This window comes from Oreochromis aureus, linkage group 14, assembly GCF_013358895.1.
Source record: "Oreochromis aureus strain Israel breed Guangdong linkage group 14, ZZ_aureus, whole genome shotgun sequence".
Lineage (NCBI taxonomy): Eukaryota > Metazoa > Chordata > Actinopteri > Cichliformes > Cichlidae > Oreochromis > Oreochromis aureus.
This window is the reverse complement of record NC_052955.1, coordinates 7,190,753-7,216,349: the sequence shown is the minus strand read 5'-3', so window position 1 is coordinate 7,216,349 and position 25,597 is coordinate 7,190,753. Positions and strand designations below refer to the sequence as shown.

The 25,597-nt window shown below is 39.4% G+C and overlaps 2 protein-coding genes across 3 annotated transcripts; both read right to left on the bottom strand.

Moving 5' to 3' along the window:
• Positions 1-2,454: 2,454 nt before the first annotated feature.
• treh (trehalase (brush-border membrane glycoprotein)) lies at positions 2,455-9,550 on the bottom strand. Its single transcript, XM_031751247.2, has 15 exons — positions 9,368-9,550; positions 8,530-8,630; positions 8,293-8,440; positions 8,124-8,211; positions 7,814-7,914; positions 7,557-7,649; positions 7,244-7,360; positions 6,875-6,997; positions 6,721-6,770; positions 6,069-6,269; positions 5,756-5,973; positions 5,167-5,278; positions 3,537-3,649; positions 3,391-3,444; positions 2,455-3,104 (listed from the first exon to the last, which is right to left on the bottom strand). The coding sequence occupies exons 1-15, from the start codon at positions 9,448-9,450 to the stop codon at positions 2,988-2,990; spliced, it is 1,719 nt and encodes a 572-aa protein (XP_031607107.2). The 5' UTR covers positions 9,451-9,550; the 3' UTR covers positions 2,455-2,987.
• A 129-nt stretch (positions 9,551-9,679) lies between these two features.
• On the bottom strand, positions 9,680-21,325 carry ddx6 (DEAD (Asp-Glu-Ala-Asp) box helicase 6). Of its 2 annotated transcripts, XR_004200151.2 has the most exons (15): positions 21,087-21,325; positions 19,777-20,349; positions 19,608-19,671; positions 19,286-19,390; positions 18,184-18,313; positions 17,183-17,329; positions 15,930-16,024; positions 15,693-15,815; positions 15,452-15,580; positions 15,228-15,344; positions 14,764-14,827; positions 14,392-14,493; positions 14,080-14,259; positions 12,984-13,029; positions 9,680-12,820 (listed from the first exon to the last, which is right to left on the bottom strand). XR_004200151.2 is itself a non-coding variant. In XM_031751228.2 (14 exons), the coding sequence occupies exons 2-13, from the start codon at positions 19,968-19,970 to the stop codon at positions 14,084-14,086; spliced, it is 1,446 nt and encodes a 481-aa protein (XP_031607088.2). In that variant the 5' UTR covers positions 19,971-20,349; positions 21,087-21,319; the 3' UTR covers positions 9,680-12,820; positions 14,080-14,083. The 2 variants fall into 2 exon arrangements, 1 of the variants encoding a protein (XP_031607088.2); XM_031751228.2 differs by lacking the exon at positions 12,984-13,029 and having other exon boundaries at positions 21,087-21,319.
• Between the last annotated feature and the right edge of the window lie 4,272 nt (positions 21,326-25,597).

Here is a 25,597-nt window from a genome sequence, read left to right as displayed (position 1 = left end):
CAGAGTTATTGATTATAAAAAGTCAGATAGCCGGACAGTACAGAATCAATATTACTAAGCTGTCCCTTCTCTATCTGTATAATGCCTCCAAGTTAGCCAATCTTTCCAGTTTAGAGGTCAAGGAGTTGCTTTCCTCTACAAACAGTTTAGCTACTAAGCTGGAGACAACATTTCTTGTGGAGGCCGCAGTCATAATTAAGGTAATATTACACAGAAAGACAGGCGTGATCCCTCAAATGAGTGATTGATTAGAGCATGTTGAATAGGAGTCAGTGGTGGCCAAGGAACCACGTCTGGCCCTTTGATTCACCATCAGAGGACAGACAGCCTCCCTCCCAGCACATCTCCACTGTGGGTCTTCACAGATTGCAGGGATGTAAGTAGGTAGGGTGGGGATTATCCTGGCAGTGCAAAGCAGGGTTCTGCAGCACAGAGTGGCACCATGAGGACTCAGTGGATAACGTGCAGTCTGTGATGTGTGCTGTAGAGGCTAGTGAAAGCTGAGCCAGGAGGCAGCGCTGAAGCACGGGCTTCCATTCAAAGCCACGCAGACACATCTACCTCTATTGTCTGCCATGCCTACCTATTTTATCCCCCCACCTTCGCTGCCATTTGATAAGATTTCACACATTTTTGCATATCACCCTGCATCTTATTCTCATTATGGAAATCGGGAGCTGCTTCTGTGCCACTAGTACTATTAACATATCCAAGGCCAGAGGTGCATACAGTAGAGAAGATTAATGGGATTACATGTGGAATTTAAAATAAAAAATAAAAATATCCCCAAATCCATCACATGGCTTTAAATGCACCTTTTTTGCATCAGGTAAAAACGTCACAAAAATGTATCAGATTGATTAAAAAATGTGAACTTTAAGCAAAGTTAGTATGCTGCTTTTGTACACAGGGGTTGTTACTGGATGACTGCTGACAAGACACTCTGACCTTTGCTTCCACAACAACACGTAATGCAGTTGTCACCGGCACTTTGCAATTCATGCACCACCCAACAAGTGGGCTTCTTAAAATAATGTCCTCAGGTACTTACGTAATTAAATGCACATGCTTGTGTGCACACAAACGCAACGCCTTGTCACATCATTGCCACTTAACTGCCGGACGACTTCTTTCACACTTTAGAGCTCGATCTCATTAACTGAGCACAACACATTTCTGCTAAAACAGCATGATAATGTGGGAGTTATCAAATAGAGCAGGTTCTACTTGAGTTACTGCTGTCAGCAAGGGCTGAAAACACAATGACTGCTGCCTGCTGCTTAAACATCTCTAAACACAGCACAGTACGCATGGTTGCCACTGTATGGGTGTCGCAGTCATGCACAGGAGTTATATATATAAAAAAAAAGCTGCCAGCTATATGCCTTGTAGATTGAGACCCACAATAGGACATTACTACAGTGTGATCTTTGGGGTTGCACGGACTACTGCACCTATTGGCCTTTTGCCTATTTAAATTGCAGTCAATCTGTTGTGTTCACTCATGCTAAGGAGAGAGATGAGGTGAAATCCCTGCTTAGGGCTCACATCTTCACACCAAAGGAGGATGCAATTTCTTCTTTAAAAAAGCAAATTTCTCATTACTTTTTTGACAACCATTTGAATATCTATATAGACTTAATTTCATGCTTGACCAGGATGTCACCATAGATGTAGGCAGAAATGGCAAAAACAGAATAAATTCCTTGGTACAATCAGACCAAGAAAAAAAATGTTGATTTGTCTTTGTTTCTTCTTCAATTATTGACAGTTTTTGTTTGAAGTTATATTCAACAGAGTACAATGGCTCTGCAGGGTTTAAGATTTTTTATTGTCTAAACGAGGCCAAATTTAAAGCCTCATTTAAACAAAAACCCATGATGGCAAACTAAATGATTTTAATGTTAAATATTTAACTGTACTGTGATTCTTCTGGCAAAATACAGCAAAACAGTTCAGAAAACAAAGGAAAGTTGCATTCTTTTAAATTGTCATATTAAAGAAACAATTAACAGACCATTGGGTTTTTTCCCCACTGCAAGAGACATTTAATTAGTTCTCTAAATAGTAGCTCGCATTGTTAGCGATGCATTCTCGTGTTCCCATGGTGGATTTAAATAGCCTTTTAAATGCACCAGGGATACACTGAAAACAGTGCATGTATGTAATTCCACTGCTTTCTGTTTTGTTGTCTTGCTTTGTTGACATATTCACTTTTACTGTGCATATTCAAAAAGGAGCAAAGGTCATTCTAACATTCAGTTATTTTCTAATGCACAGCTGGTAGATGTGTAGGAAAATGTATTCCCCCACACTTTAATAATACATCTATTTAAAAAAACAAAACAAAAACAACATTTAGTCCCCCAACCATGCATTTATAATTTCATATATTAAAACTGTCATCTAACATTTATTGGGTGACTTGTAAAAAAATGAATTAAAGCATTGTGATGGTTTAAAAATATTTAATGCAAGCAGACCACATTTTATTTCTCACATGGACTCATTTCCATTCCAACTTCAGTTTACATGCAAATAAAGGGGCTCTGTGGGAGTTGAGCTACAGTACAGCAATAAACTTTATAACTGAATTAGGTGAAAAAGCCGTTTGTAATGTCAGTTCAATATCTAGGACAAGTTAATGTTGTAATCTAAGCAGCAGCGAGCAACAGCCTGCATCGCTGGAGAGAGGCCAGAAATGCCGAAATGATCTGCGCCTTCTGATAACACCATGCATCACTTAGCTCTGAGGTTAAATACTAAAATATTCAGCAATGTAATCCTTAGTTACAATAAATCATAGCTGGTTCCTTGCAAGTTATCGGGATTGTAAAATGTCTAGAAGGCGTGTAATATGCACTTAAGTCTCATTGTCAATTTGCGTTTAAAGTCTGTCAGTAGCAGGGGTGAAACCAGGAATAATAAAAATCCAACCTTCACTTGGGTCCTTCTGACACCTCTGACTCACTGAAGCATGATCCTAGCTAAGATGACCAGGGGCAGCAGGAGGCCAGAACAGACAGTCTCCCTCCTGAGGTGAGAGTCGCCCCATATTGGTTTAGGAGCTGCAGCGCCACGCCATTGGTCCAACCAAACCCCAGCTACAGAACAGGGCAACACAGCACAGCATAAGGGGTATTTATATGTTCACTAAACCAGCAAACTACAACAGAATAAATACAGGAAATGCATCCATTGGATTTCTTAGTATTTTCTATCAAAACAATGTTACAAAGAAGAGGAGTGAGAGTGTGTGCATGAGCATGTAAATGTGTTCAAGTTAAACAGGAGAGAAGAGGAATTTTCAGAGCTTTGCATGAAATTAGAAAGACTTGCGTGACTATAAGCACATTAGTTTTACACTGTCAACACATGAAAGGGAAATACCTGAACTTCATATTCTCCTCCACCACCAGGTTTTCCATCTCCGTTCACATCGTACTGTCAGGAGGAAGAAAATTGCACATTCTGAGCCAGCTGTGTTATCACACTGCAACATGAGCTCCGAAGTGCTGAAGCCTTCAAAAACTCACCTTTTCAAACATGGCTTCATACTTAATGTATGCCAGCCAGTTTGTCTTGATCCAGCGCTGGGCCAAATCGAATGCGAGTTTTTTAGCATCCTCTGAAGGTAGCTTGGAAAAACCTGGAAGTACAACAGGGTTTTTAAAAAATTAAAAAACTGTTTAAGCTGCTCAAAGCATAAATATATTAAATGTTTGTTATGTTTCATCTTTATGTTGCCAGCTAATGTGGAATTAAACGATAGCTACATTTACATGCACACTAATATTCTGGAGGTAAACAGCATATTCAGATACTATGAATCAGGCCTCACTTCTAAATTAGCCTCTTTCTGATTAAGCCACATGGGATGTGTTGACTTTAGTACCATCTTTTGGACATTGTTTGCATCTCAGGTGGGATTTTTACTAGAATTAGCAGGGAAAAGTAAAATACAGTGTCACTTTTATACCATTATCCTCCTTGATGATTGGTTATACATGGCTTTGTTTTTGTTTAATTAATGCACTGAGGTAATTCAACAGTAATGCAAACAATTAAAGGGAGTAGTAGACAAACCAAGGAAAGGTATATGACCCAGTAGTGCAGCTGTCTTTACTGGTCCCATCAGACGCCTGATTTCAATGCTGCCGAGCATGCATTTCAGGTGATGAAGACATATATACACGCACATATATACATATATGAATGACAGAGAGAGACCCAAAGGAAGGACATTTTGCACACCGTGTCTGATGTGCATAAAAACACTCAATTATAACCAAACGTTTATTGCACTGAATTTAGTCAACGTGCTACAAGCAGCCATTATTATTTCTATTACCAACACCGTTTGATCTCAAGGAGGCTAGATCAGTAAAGCCGCTGCATAATAAGTCATAAAAAAATTTTTTTTTAAAAACACCTCAATTTTTTCTCCTCGTCTAAGAAATACTAGTACATTATGAAAATGTCCTTAAGAAAAATAGGTGTAATTTTAACAACAGATCTCAATTTTTCCATATTCAGTCTTCACAAAGAAACACCGCCATCATAAATCAGACATGGGTCAGGACGGCTCGGCTTCTCAGTTCAGCCATCTCACTTCAGTGTGGTATGGAAGGTTATTGGTTATGGCTTTGAGCAAGAAGACGGTAAAACTAAGGATGACTCAGACTGATGGATGATTTTAACAGCACAGACACCACTCTAATGACATGAATCATTTTTAACCACTTTCAGCACAACGTGTCTTCCTCCCCGCCCCCCCAAAAAACAGAAAAAAAAACCCCAAGCCATCCTATACTGCAGTTTGCACACTTTCCAAGGTCATCCTCTAGGTCTAATTGGACCATTTGGATGGCGCACCTTTGCCATGTGTTCAACTATTTACTGAAAATTGCCTAAATCAGCTGAGGATGCTTATAATCCAAAGCTACAGATGAGCCGCTGAGCAGACCTGATGAGAATGTTTTATCGGTTACAGATAATCAATAGTCCTAGAAACTGTATTCTAGAAATCCACTGTGCAGAGCTGAGCCTATGTTTAGAATTTGCTGTTCATTTTAAGAAATAATTACCCACTGACAATAGAACAGGATGTTCTGTTAAGTGCTGAATCGTCACTGTGGGTTGGCAGATGAAGTTCATGGTGCCTACCATCGATAAGCATGTGCTGCAGAGGTGGCCACGCATTAGGATAGTCCCACTGCTGCCCAGACTCTCTCAGTGATGTTGGAACTCCATTGGGAAACTGGAGAGCTCCACTCCCCTGTACAGACATTACAAAGCAAGAGTGTGCATAGATGAAAGCTCTGTAGTGCGTTTGTGCCATCTGCTGGTTTGGCTGAGCATGATTTATAAAAGCACGTTACATCCTGCTGGAAGCTGGCTTCAGAATAGAGTTCATGGCTAAAAATCTAAATGTTTCTGCTCCCTCAGCGACTGTCAAGAAGCTCATGAGCCGAGTATTTAAATGCTCAGTTTGCCATCAGAGGAGGGGGACTAGTCATGTTGGACATCTGGTTGATATTTTTACAAATGTAGTAGGATAAATATATTTTAAATGGCATGATGGGATCATCTCTTTCTGGTTTTATATGTCAGTTCTTTGATAACAGCAACAACAAAATTATTCAAGAGTTGCACTTTCTTGAGGAAACTAATTTGAGGTAAATGTGTATCTTTTCTAGTTTTGATGAACCAAACAGGCAAAATGATCCATTCTTCCAGGAGAATATCAACCAACCTTCAGATACTGTACCGCCTTCTCTCCCATCTCGGGCTGAGAATAACACTGTGCCCAAATTGGTCCCAGGTTGGAGGGATAAAACTCAAAGTTTTTGGAGCGTGTCATCAGGTTGTAGTCAAACCAGGCTCCCCTCTCAGCATCCCAAAGCACAGACTCTATCGCCTCCAGCCTCCGCGCTGCAGCCTGGTCGTATACTGCAGCTGAGTCACTATCACCTGTCAGGAAGTAACACATCACCGTTATGTAACACCAGTTAGGAATTAAAAGCCACGCACACGCCCAAGTTAGTTTCAAGGTTAAAAAGGCTCACCGAGCAGCCGATGAAACGACGCAAGAGTTTTCTCGTTGCGGCACAGCAAAGCGTTGAGGTCAGCGGGCAGGATCTGACTGGTGCGCGTGTCTCTCAGGGTGCCACTATTGTCGCCGCCATCAGCTGTATACCAGCGGGAAGTAAAGTCCCAACCAGACTCTGCACCCGCATTCAGATCCATCCACAGCTGCTCTTTCTTGCCTGAGGGAAAGAAAAAAAAACACCAGTAGAGCCACAACAAATCAGCATCTAAACTGTGGTACTTATTCATTAAATATGCAGCCTCATGTTGAGCCATGTTTGTTTTCTAGCACTTTTTTCAGAAGCTTTGGCGATTAAAAAAAAAAAAAACAAAAAAAAAAACACTTTTCTAAGGAGGAGAAAGTAACTTAGTCTTAAATATATAGCTCCAGTATTTTCCCTTCAAACAGGTTCTCTTTTAAGTGTGGTAAAGTTTTTCAGTGAATGAATGGGTTTTAACATTAAATATTCATTACAGCATGATACTCAGGTACTTTCAGAGCAAATTTGTTTTGCACAGATGATCCTTGAATCTCTGGGAATATAATATTATCCCTTTTCCCACTTTCTCAACTGGAATAAAATGCCCATCAGAGTGCAATATATCCCATGAACACTAATAGGCCATTACCATCAGTGAGTCCCTCAGCTAATTCCAGATCATCCGTATAAGATTCAGGCCTAGAAAGACAGACATGGTTGTTGTAGGTGAGGACATGAACTATAGTCCCACAACGTAAATATCCATTTGTTATTTATACCAAGTAAACTTCTTTTAAACATACCTGGGCAAGCCCACCTCTACATAATACCGGTTCAGTACATGCTCTTTCCCATTTAATGCTAGATCCACAGAACGGTTCTGCATCCAGAATTGGTACTCCACCTCCAGAACTGGTAAAGCCGCTCTAAACCGATTGTAAAGACAGCAGGAGGTGCTTTTTAATTCACAATACTTTTCACATTGCTTAATATCCTTAAACACAAAACTTAAAGTGTCACATTCTAATTAAGTATGGTAGGAACAACAAAACACCGGAGGCACAGAGAGGCACGAGCACGGAGGTGCTGATGTTTAATATGCTGAAAGAGGCAGAAGGCAGCTAAAGAATGATAATGTGTCTGGCAGGACGTCAGCTGGGGCTAAATATCACCTGAGGAACTCTTTATCCTTGGTTGCTTGATAGTAGCTCTCCACCATTAGAGTGAGGAATGGAGGCTGACTGCGCCTTTCATAGTAAATCCGCCCACCATTTGGAACAAAGCCATATCTGTAGGAGGGTAAGGAGGGGAAAAAAATTCTTTTATTCCACAAATCTTGAATATCCCTTGAGAGCTCCATTTCCAAAGTGCACAACTTGGGTTACTAAATGACTTATTATTGAAAATTTGCACGGTACACTACCTGCAGCGAGGTGGACATGTTCTTAAGTGCTCTAAATGATGAAAGAAGTTTTAAAGGCTTACCTGTTGACAAGGTAGAGGAAGTTTTGGATCATCCCATGGGCTGTATCTGTCATCTCTGACAGCAGGAGCCCGTTGATGACCCAGTAGGAGTCCCTGTTGGACACAGAGACTCGCATCACTTTCTGGGTATGGCACGTAGGTGGGCTATCAGCATAGACCCCTGCCTGGGACTTCCTGTGATCTCCTCTCTCTCTGACCTTGTGATACTCTACCGCAGCTGCCAGACAGCTTGGTGAAAGGCTTCATTGTTCACTCACCAGTAGTAGAGCTCCCTGAAGCGCCCCCCTGGCACAACAACAGGATGTGGGGTGTAAATCTGAGAGTAGAGCTCTGGGTGATCTTTAACATCAGAATGGATCTGGATGGGAAATCATATTTAATTTAAAATGTTTGGACTGAAGCGTAGGTTAGAGGTGGATCCAACAGCAAAACAAAACTAGAGGAAATAGTGCATCAATATTTCCTAAAACTCAAGAAAAAACTGAAAAAAACGGATAAAACAAAAGCATAAAATTTGTGAGGAAGGTTGGTTGGATATTAAAGTCGTGTTAGTTTGCTACTCATCACCTTTCTGCCAAGAGACTTCCACAGACCGTGGATCTTTTCTGCCCACTCGCGTAGTTTATCATCTGCTATCCCACTCAGGAAGTTTGGCCTGCAAATCCAAGTCATGTCATGTGGGTACAGTTAAAAACACGGCATAATCTGAGCAGCAAAGCTAAACACTGGATCTCACTTCTCATGCCAGTCTGGCGGAGTCCATGATTCAAACTCAGTCCCTGGTTGATCAAAGCTTGTATTGAGAAACTCCTGCAGTTTCACAGGCGGGATGGATGTATTTGGAAATTTGCTTGAAAGGTTGCGAAAGGCCGACAAAACATCATCTGCAGGGAGCGAGAAGCAACACAGGAAAGCACATGATTCAGAGCCTTGAATTTTTTAAAAATTTTTTTTAAAAAACAGACCGACTTACCAGGAGCCGACCTCAGCTTCATGTCAACAAAATGCTTATCATCGCCAAAGAGTTTCGCTTCTTGGACCTGGTGCAAGATGGACCCGGTGCAGTATATTTCACTGAAATAAAAGGGGTGTAAATTATTAACTGTATCATGAAGGCCATGTCTGTATTAGAGCAATACACTCAGTTGCTATTAAAGTCCTGTGGGGAAGCAGTAAATCCATAAAATATAAATATATCATGGAGAGGGCAAAGGTGGGCCTACAGCTTAGTAGTATGGTTGCAAACACCCCCCAAAAAACCTGAAACCTGTCAAACAGCCGTCTGTAGTAAGTTAAAAAGTTGGCAACCTATCAAATAAGCGACACTCTGGCGTGTCGGAAGGATAATGCACAACCGGCTGGGCGCAAAGATGGACTGTATGCAACATTGCAGGTAATATTCTACCTTAAGCGTTACATTGACTAAGGGACAAACTAATTTGTTCATTATAGGGGATGCTTCGGCTAAAACGGGACAGTTGGCAACCCTAGTCTGTAGTGATGTCATCACTGCCCAGATGAAACGCAGCAAGCAGTTAAAGGGCGCACTTTCAGTAGTTTAGATTTAAATCTTTGCAGTAATTTTAAATCAAATTTGTAGATTTAGGATTGGCGTAAGGTTCCTCTAGTTCTTTTCCTAGACCAGGAAATGACAAATCTCTTGTAGTATTATGGAGACTTCCCTGTCCCCTTACACATGAGACAAAAACCAGAACTTTTGTATTTAAAAAAACCAAACCAAAACAAAACAAAAAAAAACAAACAAAAAAAAACCACTCATATATTCATATTTATATTAAAATAATCCATACCTGTCACACGGTGGAGGAACAGCTCCCTTTACACTAGCGAAGAGACCCAAAGACAAGAAGCAAAACGCTTTGAAGTTGCACATGTTGAGCTGTAAAGTCAAGTGACGCCAAAGTACAAGCAAGAGTGCTATAAGAGTACTGTCATAAGAGAAATGCCTCCAGGTCAAAGTTTATATAAAGACACAAGATCTGAAGAGGACAGCTGCTACATTAGTGGCGCCAAGCTTTGAAACACCCATTAGTCAGGCGAGCAGCAGTGTCCAAGTTGAATTTGTAATATATTTGGAGGAAAAAAAAACAGACTTCAGACAATAAATTTCAGTGAGCTTTATTGAACACAACTTTTAATCCAATCCAGTAATATTCATGACATCTTGCATCACTGAAAAATCTGCCAATTAAGCAACCAAATTCAAAATAAAGAATTTCACTGAAATTTGGAGCCTTTTTAATGAAAAGTGTACTCCATTGAACATTTCATTTTGAAAAGAAAAAAGCGGGGTAACTCTTTCAAACCTTTTCGTACCCATTACCTAAACTTTGGATCTTTAGATATCCTGTTTCTGAAGTACCCACAGGCCCCACCCCACATATTTTACTGATGCATCAATTCAGAAAGAAATCCTAAAAAGGACTCCTATCGTTTTCTCTTGACAGTCGAGAGATGGGATGGCCAAATTGTACACAAAAGCTGTGTTATTAATGTGTCACAACAATCAAGAGGATGAACTTATGCATCAGGGCAGCAGGCGCACCAATTCAACCTCCTCCCAAATTTAAAAAAAAAAAAAAAAAAAAAAGACCTTAACGAAAGAGACAATTTTAGTAACCAATTAGATGCCCAATCTGGGGAAAGATGCTCTTGTCTCAGTCGTTAAGGTTCTCCATGACAGCCACTGGCAGTAAAGCTAGCTCCCACATGAAGGCAGCCATACGCTGAACCTCGAAGGGTCGTCAATTTTAGCCTCAAAGCATTTTGCTGCGTCAATTACTGCCAGTGGGCTGATAAGAAACAGACAGCTGCCAAGTGCCTGCACAAACAGATCCCTGTCGACTCCACTAATGCTCAAATTTAATTTTGACTTTAAACAAGAAAAATTCCCCCCACCCCCCAAAAAACAAACAGCCTAATTATCAGTTTAGATGTGCAAGTATTTCTGGGACAACAGCACAAGTGTGAGAACAGGGATCAGAGTCTAACCAATGAGAAATACACGGGTAACTAATCATCTCTGCTACACTTATCTTTTGAAATGAGCTGAAATTAAATGAGCAATACTTCCCATTGGTTAAAACAGTTAAGAGAGCATCTCGCCATATTAAAGGGAACACCTCAGTTACAGAAAGGTTTCAGCTGAACAAAGTGATCAGAGGACCTCAATGCAAATTTAAGGTTGTCAACGTTGCATATAAAATGCAGAGGTAAAGCCCCAAAACCCAAAACATAAAGCAATATAGGGCAGAGAAATTAGCCATAAACTCAGCAGGCTGGGATGCCCAAGTTATGTCTTAAACAAGCAGTCTGACAAAAAGTAATTTTCTAACCCATCTTGTTCATTCCCCCTCCCTGCACTAGCATGCACTTTACTCCCAAGTGGACATCTAGTGTGTAAAAAGTAGTGCAGTAAGTGTAGCTGCATGAACCATCTGTGTTTTAAGTGCTGATCAACTTGCGCATGTTAGTTTTTAAAGTATCTTTTGTTAGCTGGTTTTACAAAAGCCAGCCAACTTGCAAAGCACAGAATTTGTTCCTGCTACATTTTAGATGATTTCAGATGGTTCGTTTTGATGCAGTCGGCCAACGTTCTGCAGAAGGGGGGGGGGGACTTCCTGCCCGTCCCTCAATATTAGGAAGTAATGTAGCTGTGCTTAAATGGGGCATAAATCAACGTAACAGCTAACACCGTCGCCACAAAACAAATTATCTGCCAATTCAGCTGCACTGCAGCGAGTAGTAAGTAATAGAATATTTTCTTTTCCAACACCAGCACTCAGTATAAGAGATCTTAAGAGTGTTTCAAGAGTTTCGCAAGTCAAGGCTGGCGACAAAGAATTCATTACTCAAATGCACAAGCTTCGGAAAGCCATCTGTCAAGACTCGCACTTGTTAACACTGGAAGCAAAAGAACAAGGGCAACAATTTAAACAGTTAAGCGCATCTTTGAAGAAACATTCCAACAAATATGGATGGGCTAAAAAGATTTTCAGCAATAACTGTCTCTAAAAACATTTTATGAACTACGCCATTTAAATGTTTTCGATTCTGATAAATTCTGCAATTTCTAAAATTATAAATAAATTCACAGGCCAATATTGCAGATCAAACAAACTGGCAGTTCGGGAAACCATCTCCAGTGCTAACAAGAGGGAAGGGGCGGATGGCTTTTCAGTTTGTCAGGCAGCCTTTTCAACTTGTTTAAAACAATCTTAAAATGAAGGTATATACACAAAGTGTAAGGTGCACCCCAAACGCCGGCTGCACGTCTCACAGAATTAAGTATGGCCATCCATAGGAAGGTGAAACACAGGACGACAAAAGACCGACCAAAGAAGAAGAAAGGAGGGAGAGAAAAAATTAAAAAAAAAAATACATGTCAGGCATTCGCTCCAAATAAACTCCACCAAAACAGGAATCCTCATGTCTCATGGTGTTGCAAGGCTGCTTATTCATTTTTAGTGTTCTGATGCTGAAGACAGAGGAAAGAGTTTGGGTCTCTCAGAAGCACAAGTTTTTTCACCAATGACTGACAGTCTGGCTGCATCTTGGAGAAAGGGAAAAACAAAAAACAAAAAATCCAGCATCTCTGTCCATGGAAATCCAAGTTTGTCCTCATTTATCAGCCAGACTCAAGTTCAGCTTAGCCAGCAAAAAGATAATTCAGACCAGTCTGCCTCCAATCATCTCCAGTCGCTGCGAATGGATGACCCAACCAAAGACAGGCATGAATTCACCTATTTTGTCAGACATTAAATTAGTGTAACAAATTTTCAATTAGGTGAACAGAAACATGTGGCATGGAGTGGAGAGAGATGACCGATAATGAGGGGTTATTACTTTAGAACGAGCTGAACTGTTTAAGGCACTTGATATAAATTGGATAAAACTTCCGAACTTAAAAGTGGAGAATGGAGGGTGTCCTATCGCTCTGTTGGTGCTGGCTTTGTGTCAGTGGTGGATATGAATCATCACAATGTGCACTGATAACGTTTCTGACTTGGTCCCATTCTTTCCTCGTGGTGCCCATGTCTTCAGGGTGTGGTGGTGCAGCAAAGAGCCTTAAAAAGGCAGATGAGTTCTTCCAAAAACACATTCAATCAAAGCACGCATTCCTAATGGTGGCATCCAAAAAAGGAAGACATACAGCAACTGTACATTTAAAAAAAAAAAAAAAAAAATCCAAAGATGTGGGGGATGAAGGAGAATACAGAGGGGAGTGGAGGATGGACCGGTCTCTAGAAAACAAAAGAAAAAAGAAAAATCACATTAGACCAGACTGTTCAACAAAACCCCCACTAACACCACTCAGAATACTACAAATGTTAGCATTTCCCCAGAGAAAAACTGTATTCTACACATTATCATCATCAAAATCAAGACAGATTTGCTGGAAACTACCTGTGTAAATGTATCAGCTCAGGTGTCATTAGCAGATATCCAACTTCTACAAGGATATATTAAGGATGTTAAAGACATTTCATCTTCTGTTACCTGGAAACACTGTACACAAAACAAACAAACAAACAAAAAAAAAAAAAACCCTCCTCCTTTTTCCTAGCTACTTTTCCTTGATCTCAGGAACTCCATAAGATCATAGCAAGGTTTGAAGCAGAATTTATAAGGAATTAAGACAACAGCACATAAACTTGGGACTAAGACATGCATCTCATTCCTAACCAATATATTCCTATCTGAATGTTCAATGCAACTTATCCCAGCTGACCAAGGGAAAAAAACGTAACATAAACCCTAAAATGTTGGCAATGCAACAATGGCTACAGCTCATGATTGATTTATAGCACTTATGTAATTTCTTGGTGTGGTTTTTTTTTTTTTTTATTAAACATGGTATCAGCTTGATAAGCCTTTATTACAGCAACATTAATGTTCATAGTTCACATGTGGCTTTAACCGCCTGTTGAAGCAGCAGCAAACAGAAAACGCACTTCCGCACTTCACTCACTTCACTCACATGATCTGCCCTGCTGTCTAAGGAGGTGATAAAGGAAGCACTGAAGTACCTTTTTAGTATTTAGAGAATTCGACTGCGATTATGGCTGACACACTGATACTCTGCATAAGAGTCCACTGCCGTTATGCAGTGACATAGCACAACTGACGATTTGAATACCCACCATTTTTCACACTGCAAATATACACTATATTATATTGAAACACCTTTGCAGATTTCTTTTGCTATCTTCAAAAATAAAAGTAACAGACCTTCCTCACAGGATATATGTTCACTTAGAGCAGCAAGAAAAGCACAGTCCAGGTAATGACAGTAATCATGGCTAAATTGCATTTAGTTGTGTCAGCAAGGTGCCGAAGTATCCAGCATACCAAGCAGCAAAGCACTAGCTCTGCAACAGTTCATAGCTATCAGCTCGTTTGTAAAACTTATTCGAACCGGCAGGATGAAAAAGATTAAATCACAGGAGAAATTAACTTTCGACCATCTATAAACCAGCTGGTCGCATATCTGTGTACTCACTGGCTCATGGCTTGACTTCTTCGCCACTCTCACTGTGGTACTCTGCCACGTATAGGCTCTTGTCAATGATGCCAGGGATGGGCTTTATTTCTGTTCCAAGCTGTTCCTCAATCCCTTTCAGGTTGAAGCGATCGTCGTATGTGATGAGGTTGATAGCTAGACCCAGGTGTCCAAAGCGGCCTGGAAATTATAGTAGTCAAGAGCTTAAATAATTGCTTTAACATTATTTGCTGCATAAAATGCATTTATATTACAGACAAGGGTGAAACAGTCAAAACAAAGGATGACAACAGCCCGAGTCATGGCCCTTACCAGATCTACCGATGCGATGAAGGTACGTTTCTCCCAGCTTAGGAAAATCAAAATTGATCACAACATTCACAGCTTGAATGTCAATTCCTCTTGTGAAGAGGTCTAGAGGGGAAAAGGAATAAAGATCAAACCATGCAGGATAGAACATTAAAGAAAATGGGCTTCTGCAAATCAGTCACTACAAACAAAGATGAAGAACCACCACCCTCCTATCTCGATTTTTTTCAACTCCTACTGGTAAAATGCGGCAGATGTACACACACACACACACACACACACACACACACACACACCCCCACCACACACACACACACACACCCCCTACCCCACACACACACACACACACACACACACACACACACACACACCTACCAGTGCAGACTAGATTCCGGCACAGGCCATTTCTGAAGTCGTGGAATACACGGTTACGATGTTCCTGGAAAACGGATTTTAAAAAGTGCATTTAGAAGCACATTCATTCACTTGAAGGCATCATTGCATTACATACAGAGAGATTACAGAGATAATGCATGCCTTTTTACTCTCATAACACTCATCCACAACTGATGTAAACCATGTTAGGTGTGGTATAAGCACATATGTTGAGTAACTAAGCTGTCATCTCAGGTATTCATAACTTGCAAAAACAAATGACAAGTAAAGCAGTGGAAAATCTGTTTGTGCAGTAACGGTTATATTTTTTATCATGTAGTGAGTCTGGGGACTGGCAGTGCCAACGCTCCATAAACAGGACGTTGGAGTGAACAGCAGTTCTTGCAAAAATCAATTGTGCATTTTGGTGAACAAGCTCTTCTGGGGCAGTACTTTGAGCTGACCTGTCTCATCTTTGCATGAATGTAGAAACATGAATAACCAAGCTGGGAGATCTTCTTGGCAAGGAGTTCCACTCTCTGAGACGAGTTGCAGAAGATTATGGACTGGTTGATCTGGAGCTAAAAATAAAAGCAGCAAAATAAATAAGTAAACAATTGCATGTTCATTACACTGTTCCGACTTTTAAGTTTTTTATTATTGACAAGTGCAGAGAGGCAAAACTCACCCTGGAAAACAAGGTGTTGAGGCAATGGACTTTTTGCCTTTCAGTTACATAAGCATAATACTGAGTCACACCCTTCAGTGTAAGCTCCTCCATTAGGTTGATTTCATAGGGTTTCTGCAAGTGTGAATTCTACAAAAATACATAATACATAGAAATGATTATATACAGGTTGAAATGCAGGTTGTAACATTTTTAAGCTTATTTGAAATCACAAGTTCATAAATAAGGAAACACAATGTACCATGAACTTCTGCACGCTGAGAGGGAAGGTTGCAGAATAAAGCAAAATCTGCCTCTGCTTGGGCAAAAAGCCCAGGATCTCCTCCATCATGACCACAAAGTCCTGAGACAGGAGCTTGTCAGCCTTTTGAACAGGAGATGGGAGAAAAAGATATTTAGCTCCATCACCTGACTGCCCAAATGATCAAAATGCACTTATTTAGAAAAAGGTCTAATAAAAGTAAACAGCTTCACTCACTTCATCTAGAACAATCATCTGCACTTGACCAACTTTGGCCACTCCTTTCTTGATGAGGTCTAAAATCCTTCCAGGTGTGGCAATGACCACATGTACTGCAAAATAAAAAGCAAAAGGTAACAATAATTAAAAAAGGTCTACCGCATTTTCTGAGAATGGCAGCGTTATCACAATTTAAGTGTCCACATTTCAGTGGAGGAATGATGGTAAATGATCATGATTATCATATTGCTGATATTCAGCCGCTGAGGAATGTTCAACAAATGCTATATTGACAACTTTAACGAAAAATCAATATGCATTTGACAGTAATCAGAACAGTACATGTGTTTTCATTAGTTAACATTTCAGGCATCAGCATTGACTGTCTGCGAAATGTGTGCGTTTGTTTACGGGGTCTATTTTTTTTTTCTTTTTTTTTTTTTTTCTCCATTGACTACAGATAAGATCAGGCAAAAACTTGATAAGCACAGTCTGGCTTAATTTTCATCTTCTCTCCTTTGCAGATCTCTTATGCCTTCCTTTGATGCCCTCTTTTTTTTTTTTTTTTTTTTAAGTATAGATGAGGATTTTCATTTACTCCCATCAAATGAGCTTTGGTAGCAATCATATAGTATACAATACCTACATTTAGGATTCAAATAGAGATGTACCAAAGATCCAGGAATATTTCAATTTACATCTTCTAAAATAATCTTCACTGAAAGAGACAGTAAAGCAGACGATCCAGATCACCCCTGATTTGAGACTGTATGAGGAAATCCATGCAGGAGATTGCACTGACGCACACAGACTTCAGTATGAAATAATCATGTTGACTCCCACCAAGAGTATTTACCGCTGACTAAAGCTACACTTAAAAGAAGAGTAGCTGAGGGAGGAGGGGGAAAAAAACCTTAGTTAAATGAAAAAAACTAAACTTAAAATTTGCAAACAAATTTTTATTATTTTTTTCTTTTTTAAATACAGATCGAGTTTTAGTCTTAGTTGGTTTGGTAAAATTTGCCAGTACAACTCACTTAAAGATTTGTTGTTTACTGGGAGGGGGACGCATTACATTAATGCAAGTCAATTGTCTTCACTAACTGTTGTATTGTTAGACGAATTTCCAATTTTCCTAAATCTTGCTCCTGGCTAATACCCTCCATATAATAACACTGAAACCAACAAAAAAAAAAGTAAATAAATAAGAGATATAAGATATACAGTAAAACTTAAGACTGTAATAACTGATGTTATGCATGAAAGGTTACCAGTTTCATCAAGCCTCATGATGTCATCACGGAGATTGGTTCCACCTGTGGTTGCCATGACCTTCACACCACCCATGTGTTTGCTGACCTGGATACATATTTGGCTTACTTGCAGAGCCAGTTCTCTGGTGGGCACTATGACCAAAGCTGGAAAAAGAGAAGACTTATTTATTATCATTTTATTAAACATTTGCAAGTAATCAAGAGTAGGATCAACTACAATTTTACTGCTACATTGTGTCAGAGTTTGTCCCACCACTTTCATTTTTATGAAGAAACAATGAATCAACAAAAAAAAATGTTTACATGTCTTTATCAGACACTGTATTCATAACGTAGTCAAAAACAGACTTCAGAAAAAGAGAAAAAAAAAATTTAGTTACATGTTAAATAGAGCAAAACAGACTAGACCATCAATAACAGGAAACATAGCCTTGAGCAAAATAATGCATTTGGATGAGGATCTGATTTTCTGCTCTTGAAGCAGAAAACTCTGGAAGAGAAGCTGACATTTAGGAATCGCATGTGTAGCACAATGTGTTTTGCAATTTAAAATGTTTTTAATTAAAATGTGAGTCTGTTGCTGTTTCAGCAGCACTGTTGTGCAGAATTTACAGAGTGTATATATAGTTGACATTTTATTTTGGAAACACTGAACAGCAAATGTCAAAATATATCAACTGTTTATATAACTACAGTTTGTTTCTCCTGTTATCCTAAGTAATAGTTGGCATTAGAAAGAAAATATGTAAATGTTGATGACTTCTGCATTTCTAGTTAAATTTCAGTAGTCGCTTTTTGGTATCACTGATTCGGCCTAATCATTAGTAAAGGCTCATTATGTGTCGAGGTTTAGCAAGGGCATACAGATTTCATTTTCCCCATCTCATTTCCCCCCCCCCTTTTTTAACAACCCACTTAATGACTTTCAAATGAGGCAAGCTAAAATTCAACATTTACAAAAAAAAAACAAACAACTGGTTGAAAATGAGCTCTCTCACCTTGTATGCAGTCCTTCTTCAGGTCAATGCGTTCAAGTAAGGGAATGAGGTAGGCTCCACTCTTTCCCGTGCCATTCTTGGCTCTGGCCAAAATATCTCTTCCTGACAGTGCAATGGGGATGCTCTCCTCCTGCAGACAAAGAGATAAATACAGAGAGAATACTTTTTGCTTCAGTCACATCACACACCTAATGAATTTATTCAAGTGCAAACATGTATTACAAATTTTCTGAGTGGAAGGTAAAATGTTAATTTTTCAAGTTCCATTTCCTTTGTCTACTAACAGCCCATACACGCATCCACCCACCCTGCAGTTTGCCTATCTGAAAGAGGCCACCACACATTAGCATACTTTGTTTACATCGTTCCTTCTGATGGATAAGTGCTGAGAAACTGAAACTTATTCTGTGCAGCCCAGAGAGATTCTAAAGCTTAAAAATGAAGTGTAATAAACCAAATTTGCCAAACGAGCTACTAAAGATGTTAAACTCATGAAAGTGCATAAAGACAACTGAGGAGATGGGCACCACATGTCACATAGCTTAGTGAAGCTGCCTGGGTTCAAGTCTCTCCCCACTTTCCTTACCTTACCATCTTCACTGTTCCACTTTCGAATAAAGGCAAAAATGCCACAGAAAAAACAAACAAGCCAATCTTAATTAAAAAAATAAAATAAAATAAAAGATAACTGATGAAATCAAAGTTGAAATGCATAACCTGGGTACAACAAATGTACAAACATTGTGTGTCAGTCCATCCACTAAGTAATAAGAAATATTATGGTATGTCCAAGAGGGTTCACCCGAGTTATTAGGACTCATCCTAACAGGCACTACCTAAACAACCTAATAGGTACTACAATGCTCCTGAGCCATACTGCAGGCATAGCAATTTTCACAGGTTTGAAGATTTAAACTGTTACATTAAACCTTTAATAGTCAACTAAAAACTGTTGACTACATTTAACACTGATCACGTGTCAATGTCAAAGAACTGTAGTGCATAAAAGGACAGACAAATCTATTCTGTAAGTGTCAAAGTATGCACTTATGCACAAACATGCCTTCTGTTCAGCCGTCAAATCAAAGCCGTCTTAACATACCTGGATTGGAGATGGCTTTTCCCAGCCCATCTCAAAGATTCCCATAAGCAGCTCCCTCTTTAGGCAATAATCTTCAAACTCATTGCCTTTAGTTGCAGTCACATCCTGTAATTGTCACAGAATGATTGTATATGAAGAAGAGTACTTTGACAGCTTATGTGGAATACATATATTAATATAACAGTGATTGTAGGCTTGTATAAAAATGAGTTTATTAAACAGCACTCAATTTATTTTTTTTTTTTTTTATTCACGGCCCAAAAAATAAATGAATAATAGAATATATAAGCTTCCAGGTCAAAAGGAGAACTGTGTTACCAACCGAAGTTTTCATCCTCATGTCCTTTGGGGGCAATTTCAAATTTTTCTTCCAGTCATCTCCAGGCCTGTGGAGGCCAGAATTATTATTAACAAGCAGTATCAAAATTAACTGACAGTAGTAGTTGTAATGTTAAGTCAAAATTGTTTAATTTTAGTATTAAATAACTTACTTGATGACAGCATTTGTTGTAGGGGCTGGCTGGGAGTTTCCATTATTGATTGTGCCTTTCATCTGGTTAAGCTGCTGCTGCGGCCCTCCTCCACCTCCACCTGGTGCTCCAGCAGGCTTCACTGAGCCTCTAAGCTGTCCATTCTGGTTGGGCAAGCCCAGAATCACTGGGTTCTCCGTCCTGGCGGTGCTCATGTTGACTTGGCTCAACTTTATTCCAATAGCAATGAAACCTTTAACAGTTTCCAGATGAAGTGAGTCCACTCAAAACGTAAAAACTGCCCTCGCCTTTTTAAATCTTAATCAACTAAAGGTAAATACTAAATCCTTTACTCTTCAACAATGTCTTTTGTGACATCAAGTGTCCAGAAACAAATTCCTCTTCTCGTTTTTTATAAGACTTCTATGCATGGAAATTAAATTAGGGCTTAGCATAGATTTATTTTGTCAACGTTATCTGGAAAATAATACTCCAAGAGGGCTTCGCTAGCGTTCAAGCATTGGCCGACTGTTCAGCTAGCCATCTTGATTAGCTAAACTGGGCCGCTGTGTCCTTCCTCGGGGCTGTCCAAACCTAAAATCCACAAGACAGCGTTAGAAATGGCATACCCACCAAAAAATAGAAACATCGGTGGAATAATGGCTCCCCAGCATGCAGTCCTCGGGTTTGGTGAGACTTATAAAGTCACCATTTTGCTAGCGGACAGCATAAACACTAGACGGCTGGCCTAATGTCAAAAGTTAGCCGACACAGCGCTGACAGCGAATGTTATTTAGCTTCGCAAACAATGAATAAGCGGCCTTGATAAATTAAAGAGCATTGGCAAATTAAGTGTACAGTTAGATAAGAATGTGCTGCGTGTGATTTCTACGGGATGCATACTTTAACTAATGGTCCAACGGTGATTAGTGTACTCGTTTAATAAAAATAAAAAAAATCTACCCTCGAAGGAGGAGTAGGCTAGTTACAGACATGACTTTCTGGTACATTAATTTTAATCATCTTTTCACGTTAATCAACACCACAATACCGAATTCATAAACATTTGTTCCAGTCAATGTTACACGATTAACTCAGCTGACCATTTCAAATGTCAGCCCAATAACAAAACTGACTGGCTATCCGCCATCAACCAGCATTAACTTTAGCTGCAATGAGATTGCCATGCTAGGTCTGCTAGCAAGCTAGCAAGGCTAGCGACGGTAAAGTAATAAACCCTAAAGCCTAGTGTTATCTACAAGAAATAACAGCTGAACCTAAAGCAATGATCTATTCGTGAATTGAAGGAGATTCATTATAAGGACGTTTACCTTGAGCTATTGAAATAGCCGGTGCCGTATGCGGTATTTGTGAGCAATCTTTAGCTAACTACCAACGAGTCTCGTCAGAGTCAAGCAAACGTCCAAGATGGCTTCCACCCGTATTTGAACCCGCCCCCATCCAACGAATCAGCTGATTTCATTTCAAATCAAGGAGCTGTGAGGTCTCCTCCTAAAATAATCCTCTCTAACATTTAAATATTTTATCTATCTGCGATGGTTCCAACGCGGCCGGTGCAGCCACATGGTCTCTGTTGATACTGTTTACCATCCGTGCTCTCTGCGCCTCATATTCATGCACATGCAAACACTGCAGCTGTGTTGTGAGTTGGGTTGTGAATGTTATTGCTGTTCAAAAATTGTATGAAGCTACTTCGACTCTCCTCGGTGTCATGTTAAGCGGTTTAAACTTCTATACACTCTCAGTGATTCCTGTGTGGTTGTTGATTCTGGCTTAATTAATGCAGCATCAGCAGCTGTGTGTGTGTGTTGTTGTTGCTCAGTTTATTTTGTGTGTGAAGTTTTTTTTTTTTAAATTACGTTTAATGTGATTTTTAATGTGATTTTAACAGAATGTTTCATCATTTCTCAGAGTGCTCTAAAACTCATCTATTTGTAACCTTTAGGTTGCACTATTGTAATTCAGTGTCACCAGGCTGACCTAAAAACTTTCTGAAAAGCCTTCAGTTGATCTAAAATGTTACAGAGAGAGTGCAAACAAAGATTAAAAAGAGAGATCATAGCTTCACATATTAGCATCTCTTCTTTGGGTCCCTTTTTATATATAACTGAATGTAAAATGCTTCTTCTCACAAACATCATCGTGGATCTTCATGCACCATTCTATCACAAACAACACAGATGAAGTTACTTTTAACTGCTCCCCTAGTCACAAGTTGCCACAGCTCCAGATATTTGATTTGACAGATTTTTATGCTAGATGCCATTCTTAACACAATCCCAGCATACCAACAGCATATGATCTCAGTATAATATCAGAGTGCAGACATTTGTTTTGTTCATAGTGGTTTCCAAAAGTAGAATGGGATGCAGAGCATTCAGTTATCAGGCCCCCCTCAAGATCCCAGTTTCTGTTTGGGAAACACACAACCTTTCTACCTTTAAGTTTGGGCTTAAATCTCCCACCTGTTACAGTCAGACAATGTTGTGGGTGTTATGGTCAGGGAGAAAAGATCATACAGAAATCAAATAAATATTTTTTTAATGATAGATATTTGTCTGTACAGTAAGGCATAGGTGTGGGTGTAGCATCATCCATGTGTTTTGGTGCATCACTGCCCCCTGTTGTACAGACACTGAAGATATCCTGTAATAATGTGTTGGTTAGGGAGAACATTAAAGTTTACCAACCAGAGGCCTCTGTTCTACACTCTTCGTCTTTCTTTTCTTGTGTGCCACACATAAAACTAATGCCGCATTAGATGATGTAAACTTTTTTGATGCTCAGTTTATTTTGTGTTTATTTTGTGTGCGGAGAACACTGTGACTCATAACGAGTGTAAATTGATATCTGTGACATCATTTTGCTGTGGCACAATATTTTAGGTATAAGCCAAAGGGTGGCAGTGTAGGGTTTTGGAGAACATGCTTTTGACTAGCAAGCTGTAACAGTTACATTTTCCATACTGCCTTCTAAACAGACTCCAAAAGGCTGATTTTCATGTGTTGTGTTATTACTTTATATAAGTTTTTTGTTTTTGTTTTTTACATGGTCGTAGTCCTGTTAAAATGCGGCTCTTTAAACGATAAAACAGTGCAGACCTTAGCTCAGGTGCCCTGCTTGTGTATAAAGTTAACAGTGCTTTACTTAATTACCCAAATGGTTATTCTGATACCTGCAGTCTTGCAGCATGTAATCATATTTGGTGCAAAGCAAACAAACTCAGCTTGTTGTTGTCGGCTAAATTCTTTACAATTATAGTTATTATTCTTCCTCAAACCGACAGGTGTAGCAGTGAGATGAGTGGTCTTAAATTTTTTCACACGTCCATTTTATTGTTCTTAAATTATTTGAATTTTACTGCAACAAAATCCAACTCCATTCAAGAGACTGTGATGGCTAGATGGGAGTAATTAACCATGGATGGGAAATTCATCTTCTTTCAAGCAAAGTCTACCTGAAAGCCAACAGATGTCTACTTTTTGATCTGCAGAGATCTGGATGTGAAGATGTAAATGTCCCAAACTTTTGTTGAGGACTTTTGGAGAAATACCGAAACAATATCTTTTTAATCTTCCTTATGTGACCACAAAAAAGACCACAGATTTATAGAACAACGTCTTGGGACTGCCACACGTATTAAAGCATTAAAGTGCCTCCTGACCTCAAACACAGCTAATAGGTAGGTCTTTGTCCATGAAGGTTACAATCACACTCTGTACTAACCGTGGATAGAAGATACATAATTTGAACACTTTTCAACAAATTTACAATTCCACTTTTTTTTATAATATTTAATCACTTCTAGCATAATATCTGTATGTAAAACATAATAATAATAATAAAAACAACTTCCAAAAATTCCAGTGCTTGCACTCCGGTGGGTTTGAGTCAAGACAGTGTGAAACAGAAAGTGAGACAGCCTTAGCTGATGAGTGCGACATAGAGATTTAAAATTTTACACGTTTTTCAGTTTTGTTTTGTTGGGTTTTTGTTTTTTTGTTTTTTTACAAAACTTTAATTTTTTTTTACATTATTTTTTTCACAATTATGGTAGGAAAGTATCCAGCTCATTCATGAAATGCTATTATTCAGTTGTTCACACAGTTTTAAGAGAGCCAGTGCTACCAACACTCCTGCTATGAGGGAGACTAATAATGCTTTTCATTTTTCAAAAACCTCTAGCAAATGCTCAGTCATAGAACTTTCATTTACCATTTCTCTTCTTACCATTTCTCTTTAAATTTATCAGATTTTCAAATTTAGTCATTTCTTTTGTAAAAGAACCAGCTGCAGTATTGTTAGGAATGAATGTACATGTGCAAAGCCAAAAATCCCACACACTTTTCTAGCAAATACTCTGCTCTTAAGGATCACCTTGAATGACTGAAAAACAAACATTTCTCATGTTTGTGACGTTGGTGAGTCATCTGGATGTTTACCGTGTGTAAGAGGGATGAGAAATGTCACACCAACAGCTTCCATATTAATAAAAAAAAACGTGCTGAACTTTTCAGCACATTTGACAACCTGGTTAAACAGGTGCTGCATGCATGCCATCGTTTATCCCTCGTGGGTGAAACAGAGTATCGATATGCATGGTAGCCTGTAAATTCGTGTTAAGAGATGGAGTTTGTGTGGTTTTGATGTTAATGCTGTGGTCTGGTTTCACAGTCTGTTTAGCTGCTGTCTTCGCTGCCACATCTGCCGTAGAGCTGCCTGGGGATAGGTAGTCTTTTGAGTAAGTGTGAGTTTCACATGTACAAACAGCTATAATCTTGGGGAACAATAGGGCATCCAGCAATGCAGCTACAAGCTCAGTATGTGCAATCCACTCCCCAGAGACTGTTATAAACTGTCACTGTTTCCATAAAGTGCTGAAATCATGCACCACCCCAAATGCATGGCTTTAATCGATAGAAATGGTGAGTCTTTGACCCTTAGCGATTTCACACGCTCATGTTAATCCCACAAGCTCAGCAGCTTGAGCTGAAGAGTGAGACGGTCCTGTGCCTGATGCTAAGATGTCATGTTCTGTGACCACTCCATGTCAGGTTAGTTCTGCTGAATAGATTTTAGAAACAACTTCTCTGTAATCGTGTGGTTCGGCATCTGCATCTGTGGTGAGAAGTGAAGCTGAGTTCAATAAAGGGCAACTTTTAACCCTGACATTTGGAATTTCCAGTAATATAGTGTGTACATTGCTGTTGGTTACCTTCTTGTTAAAGGTCTTTTTTTTTTTACTTATCTTGACCAACAAGCAGCTGATAAATGTGTATTTTTTTCTCAGTGACACAGTTTAGTACTAAAAGCATTAATTCTGAGCAACCCGCATGGTCATGTCAAGTCAGTACTACCTTTTTGAGCTGTTCTAATAGAAAGAGGAAGATCTGCTGCTAATAATTCCAGTGAGAATGAGAAAAATGCTATTGGTCTTTGTCTTTTTCTATGCTTCTTTAGCAAAACAGAGGTCATGTATCCACCCTTTTTGTCTGCTTCCTGGGTGAACAGTTTGTCGGGATTTCATAATCGTAAAGTAATGGAGGTCTGCAGTATTAAGTCAGTGAAAGCTTTGTCTGCATCATTAGTCCATTGTGTCTGTTATGTGCATTCAATCCCCTCCCTTTTATCACTGCTGACAGTAGAGCCTCTCGCACGGCATAATTGGGTATCCACTGGCAGCAATATGACTTCATACCAAGAAAAAGCATTGTTTTGTTTTGTTTTTTTGTGTAGCGGATTAGATTTGGTAGATGTTTGGTTCATGCATGATCTCTGTGAACGCAGCATGAACATTCAGCCCTCCCTTAGCTGGTAATCA